Source organism: Diadema antillarum, unplaced genomic scaffold (assembly GCF_040938485.1).
Source record: "Diadema antillarum isolate AM-2024a unplaced genomic scaffold, OU_Dant_1.0 scf00000123, whole genome shotgun sequence".
NCBI lineage: Eukaryota > Metazoa > Echinodermata > Echinoidea > Diadematoida > Diadematidae > Diadema > Diadema antillarum.
The window spans coordinates 919,824-926,203 of NW_027271012.1; the positions used below are offsets into that span (position 1 = coordinate 919,824).

The window sequence follows — 6,380 nt, forward strand, 5'->3', positions numbered from 1 at the left end:
AGGTGTTATTCAATCCATCAGATGAAATAGGTTGCAGTAGATTTTAGAACCATGGACCCTACACTTTTCAACAAGAGAGGTACATCTAATTTAACAGACCGGTAGTGCTCATGAAGTTCATGGTGAAGCGCTAGTATAGCCTTCGATTCTAAAGTGAAATTTGAGTGCACTTAAACGTTACACAAAGTCTCGTTTTTAATGTGTTTACAGGAAACGACATCATGGACTTTCAGGAGGTAGATTGATCTCTATAATTATCAAATTTGTGCGAGTAGTTCGTCTGTCTCGTTTGCAATTAACGAAGTATTCAAATCAAAGCAGAATTCTAAATGTTGCTCTTTCGTGTCTTTTCCCCTCTGCTTCCAGCACGTTCATGCGTAACACAATGCGTTTGGTAGAGGTGTGGGTGGACCAGCCTTACCGCGACATCTTCTACTCTCTCAAGCCGCAGCTCATGGGGAAGGAGTTCGGCGACATCTCGGACCGGGTGAAACTACGAGAAGACCTCCATTGTCACGACTTCAAATGGTTTCTCAACAACGTCTTTCCCGCCCTCAACGTACCAAACTCCAAGTCACATGCTAGAGGAGAGGTAGGTACCCCACTCTCTTCCCATTTCAGTTCATCAAAGTCAATATTAGTACCTGCCTTTTCAAAGATAAAGACTCAGTAGAGAAAGAGAGACTGGTTACACCATATCGTGAATGAGACCACTGAAGCTCTTTCAATGAATATAATACGTGTACCAGAAGACCAGTTTTGATGATGCGTTTACTCTTCTTGGTAATGTATAGTTTTGCATGTTTTCATTCATGTCCTTATAGCAGTGTTATATTCTTTCCGGGTAGTTATCAAAGTACCCATATATATTATGATATGAAAAGTAAGATGAAAAGGGAATGGTATAATACATATCGGCATACCAAAAAAGAAAAAAAAAGGGGGGGAGTGTGTATAGTTTAAGTGATACTGACTGTTTGATAAAGAAATCCAAATGAGAATAGGGAACTAGCAATAATTACGAATGTTGTCTTAATTGCTACAGGCAGTTAGAATTTTTTTTTTAAACAGGTCTAAGTTGTTGTATCGTGAAATTGATACGAATTCATTCGAGGAAAACAGCGAACTGCTTATTGTAAGACATTGTTTTTGATGGGACTCCACTGGAAATTGTTTCCCATATTAAATTCCTGGGAATAACAGTTGATAATAAGCTTTCATGGAAATTCCATATTGATAGTATATGTAAAATTATTTCACGAAATATTGGTATAATCAACAAGGTTAAATTTTGTCTTCCTTTGTCGTCCCTTATTACATTATATTCATCTCTCATATTGCCATACTTAAATTATGGTATTCTTGCTTGGGGAAACACATATCAAACATTCTTAGATAAATTACTTTTATTACAAAAGAAGTCACTCCGTATTATATGTCATACTGCATTTCTGTCTCATACTGACCCGTTATTTTTTGAAAACAAAATATTGAAAATCAAGGATTTGTATCTGTATAACCTAGGACAATTTATGTTTAATTATGATAAAAAAAATCTTCCAAATATATTTGAAACAATGTTTCCAAGAAATCAGTCCGTCCACAATTACCCAACGAGGCGTTCGAATGAGTTTCATTTGCCCTTTTTCAGAACTCTTCTGGCCCAGAACACCTTTATTTATGATGGGCCAAAGTTTTGGAACTCACTTCCTAATGATATTGTAACAGTGCGAACTTTGAATTCTTTCAAGAATAAATTGAAATTATTTTTATTGAAATCTTATAACATATTACCGAACTAGGTTTGTTTCATTAACTCAATTAAGTTATCACTTATTTTTATGCATTAATCATTACACATCAATTATTTTCTATCATGAGAGTAAAATAATCTGTCGAATATAAGTTCTCCTCAAATATGACAGTCATCGAACAATGCATCATTGTGTCTATTCTTTGCTTTTAATATGTCCGCGCTTTTGTAGTTTTTCTGGTATATGTACCCAATCCTTATATTCACAATATCATTCAAGGGTGCGTATTACTACTCCTATACGTCCTGGAAATCTGTTTGCTTGTGTCCACGATGGCGTGTTTTTTTTTTTTCTTTTTTTTTTTTCGTTCTTTCCTGTTATTTCATTTCTTGTCAGTTGACATTGGTTTCTTCGATTTTGTTTCATATATTTGTTTGTAGTTTCATGAAGCCATTATTTGCTTTTTATGTATATATTTCTGAGGGTCCCATATCGTACAAGCTTGGCTTTTTAGTGGGACCCTCCATTTCCATTACCATTCGTGTAATATGCATATGTATATACCTTATAAATGCAATTATATGTCGTTACTCATCATCACATGTATCTTGTTGATGTACGTTTATCGAAATTACTACAATTTTGTTTTGTTTATGCATTGAATATAATTTCTCCTGTTTATTTAATGGAAATGAAAATAAAGTTGAACTTGAACTTGAACTTGGGAAATACCTATGTGCACAATCATAGTTGTTAATAAAGATCGACTTTTAATTGAATTGAATTGGAGTGAAGTGAATTGAATTGAATGGATTTTATAACATCATTGTTCAATCTTTAAATGCCAAGTTTGCAAAAGTGACTTCATCACGTAAGGCACCTTATACCAAATTAAAAAAAAATGGAATAAATGCCGTGGATATGTAATTTTCTGCATTACGAAGTCCATGTTGGAATTTGTTTCTTTGCGCTTGGTACTATAGCTCAGAAATTTAGGACTGGGAGTGTGTCTGGACACGATGGGGAAAGGAACCATGGCTGTGTACCCGTGTCACGGAGAGGGTAACAACCAGGTAAGCAAGTATGCTGCCTTTTGCAACAATCAACGTCAGTGACGAAAAACTGGATAAAATGGATTTCAGACTGCATGCCTCACTCTCTCCCATTTCTTTTTTTTTATCATGGAATGTTTTTGAATGACATTATCATATTTTCTGATTAGGTAGTTTGGAGATGCAGTATAGAGGTCATGATTATCACTAACATTCTACTCTAAGTTTCATGCGAATGATAATTACACTCACGCACAATCACATATACCGCAATTTGAAGAAAAAATCAACTTCATCACAATATCGTTCATAATTTTTCTTTTATTTTCTGTGCAAACGACGCTTTCATTTCTTATCAGATGATGATGATGATGATGGAGATGATGACGTGTCAAATGTTTGAACTTAAACGAGGAATGATAAAACACTACCGGAAAGAGAGAGAAGTAGTTACGTATAATGCCAGAAGATGGCTTAACTATATTTTGTGATAAATATTCCTGGATAGTTTGGTTTTCGGGAAGTAATGCTGTGACGATTTCAGGTGGAACAGTATAGTTATTCAATCATTATCCAGGTTGCATTTATTTGCCATTTACATGATGTTGCTTCAGTGCTTTTACGAAAATAACTACAGACGTAGTTGTTTTCATGATTTGTGCTATTATCATTTTTAGTTTTGTCATTGTTAATATTTCTATGATTATCATTAATTTTTCATTTGATATTTTCATTACTACTATTACAATCATTATCATTATCATTATCTTTGTAGCATTATTGTTTGTTTGTTTGTTTGTTTGTTTTTTGTAAGTTTGTTTTGGTTTTTTGTTGTTGTTTTTTCTACTGAAGGCCTTCAGTCTAGGTTGGGATAACCACCTTTACCACAAGAATCGATGTATATCTCTCATGAGGGGACAGGTACAACTTACTATCCGAGCCTGCAAACAGTCTCCCAATCTACGATTCCAACACACCAAGGTAAGCTAGCAAGCCTTGGCGTTCTTATCAGTGCTTATTACTTTCTGTTATTCCATCCATCCCGTACGTCTCATTCAGTATACCCTCCACTTGATTTTTTGTTCTTATTCGAACTAATCGGGAATTCACGCTTCGGAGGGCCGACGTTTCATAGGAATCTCCTCCGAATGACTGATAGGCAATGGGGAAAATGTGCCTTACTCATAGAAGGACACTTGGACTCGAACCAGCAATCTCGTGATTGATATAGTCTTATCCACTCAACCACACACACAGCTCCTCGTCCATGTCTCTTACTGTCAGATACAATAGAAAAGGAGAAAGGATAAATTGTTGATTCGATGAAAACTTTTGATTTATAAAATGACCTCATGGGCATCTGATTGTAACTTCCGTAGTGGTACTACTGTTATATAATAGAGAGGGCTTTGCTATTACTGCTCACCCAACATTGGCGTGCTAGCTGCCCATAGACTGATAAAACATCTCATCGAATATAAATCATTCGAGGTTGTTAACGCAAGGTAGGATCGAACTCCGGACCTCGCGTTTAATTGCAACTCCAGAACTTTTTCAACTACGTACATACCAATATAGTTCGCGTGCTGTCACAATTGCATTTTTGCTTCATTTCTTTCTGTGTGTGTGTGCATATATATCTTTGTATTTCATTCAAATGTTGAATTCGAATCTATAGCGTCATGTTGCAATGCAGTAAAACCGTAGTCAGAATTATGCCCCCTCCCAAAAAAGAATGTATGCCAGAAGAACATTGATTTTTGTTTTCATGAATGAAATATAATGTGTGACCCCTGACCTCTGACCTACACCTTGCTTTCCCTGTCACAGGGTCAGACAATGATGGACCTATCCACGGGAAAGTGTCTGGATGTTCATCCGGACGGAACTCGCGTGATACTACATCACTGTGACGGCAGTATGAAACAAAAGTGGCAGTTCAGCTATTACTTCAACCGCAGTGGTACGCTTCTACCGTAGCGGTTTCTGCATTCAACATCCTTTTCACACAAAAAGACGGACCTTTAAAGTGGAACTCGACTCCATCATTTAGATGTCTGGATGTTCATCCGGACGGAACTCGCGTGATACTACATCACTGTGACGGCAGTATGAAACAAAAGTGGCAGTTCAGCTATTACTTCAACCGCAGTGGTACGCTTCTACGGTAGCGGTTTCTGCATTCAACATCCTTTTCACACAAAAAGACGGACCTTTAAAGTGGAACTCGACTCCATCATTTAGATGGTTATCATTAAAAAAATTATATTGTCTGTCAGTAATTTAGTAACTCTAAAAAATCAACAGGGCTACATCTATACACCTCTAAAATAACTCGACCTCCAATTACCTTACTAGAAGTCATGATACAAACTGTTATGATAGTGAATGCCTGTGTGCAAGCGAGTTTGAAACAAATTTGATATCCGTGAGGTGATGTCATCTATAATTCATGTGATATGTATTCGTGTTCGTGGCGATTAATACTCTTTTATGAAAAAAAAATGTACAACTTACAAAGTTGTTCAGCATAGGCTACAAACTATTATAATTTATTCCTTTTTTTGATTTTACGGTATTTCTGAAAGACCCCTTCATACATGGAGATATTTTTCGCCGTAAACTACACTGATTATTATCATTCTTGATGGCGTGTCCGTTGATGAGTGATGTGAAGATCCTGAAGATGGGCGCTATTAAAGACGTGCAGACAGTACTTGGCTTAGAATCAATGATAGATAAGTCTGTTTTTATTTATTGCCTGTAAATACCCTACTGGTTTACTGCCTGAGATAATTATATTGAAGATCTATTGGCTTAATTTAAGCACACATGATCAGCTCTGATTTTATTTCACGAAGGAGATTAGCTGGTCGAAAAGAAAAGAAGTTAGAAGTTAGGAGAAGAGGAGGAGGACGAGTAGAAGGAGGAAGAGGAAGAGGAGGAGGAGGAGGAAGAGGAGGAGGGGGAGGTGGAAGAGGAGGAGGATGAAGTTGAATAGCGGCAGAGAAGAAGATACTGAAGCAAACAAAGGAGGAGGAGGAAGAGGAGGAGAAGGAGGAGACTAAAGAAGGAAAAGGAGGAAGAGGAGGAGGAGGAGGAAGAGGAGGAGGAGGAGGTGGAAGAGGAGGAGGATGAAGAGGTGGCTGCTGGAAGAGCCATAACTGGAAGGAAAAAAAAGAAAAATGAAGCCAGAAGGCAAAGAATTATAGAAATGAAAAGTAGAAGGGGAACATGAATACAAGGAGAAGGGCGAAGAAATTTCTCTCCTGTAAAGCGGCCAATCAAAGGACTCTCTGAACAGAGAGTTTATTGATTCGCAAATGTGAAAAGCTCAGTAGCTATAGATGATAGCTAATACATGTATGTGCTGCGTTTGAGCGTGACCTAGCCAAAATTGAAAGTTTGTCATGACAACGCTATACGAAACACAACCGTTACAAAGTGATAGTCTTCTGTTTATCAAGAAACGAAAAAAATCTAACCTGGTCGTATGAATAAGCCAACATTTGGTTCAACTTTTCCTTCTCAAATCCGAGGGTTAGGTCATTATGATCGATTAAAGTGTTTCCGG

The 6,380-nt window shown here is 37.0% G+C and overlaps 1 protein-coding gene across 2 annotated transcripts in view; it reads left to right on the plus strand.

Annotated features, from left to right (window-relative positions):
• LOC139720219 (polypeptide N-acetylgalactosaminyltransferase 13-like) overlaps positions 1 to 5,822 on the plus strand; it is an 83,825-nt gene extending 78,003 nt beyond the window's left edge. The window contains exons 10-13 of one of the 2 annotated variants that reach the window (XM_071631585.1): positions 367 to 592; positions 2,738 to 2,827; positions 3,659 to 3,787; positions 4,637 to 5,821. In XM_071631585.1, the coding sequence (XP_071487686.1) occupies positions 367 to 592; positions 2,738 to 2,827; positions 3,659 to 3,787; positions 4,637 to 4,786 (595 nt within the window). In that variant the 3' untranslated portion in view covers positions 4,787 to 5,821. Of the gene's footprint in view, positions 1 to 366; positions 593 to 2,737; positions 2,828 to 3,658; positions 3,788 to 4,636 lie in introns of both variants that reach the window. The other variant, XM_071631586.1, reaches the window with a different exon arrangement.
• The last annotated feature ends 558 nt before the right edge of the window (positions 5,823 to 6,380 follow it).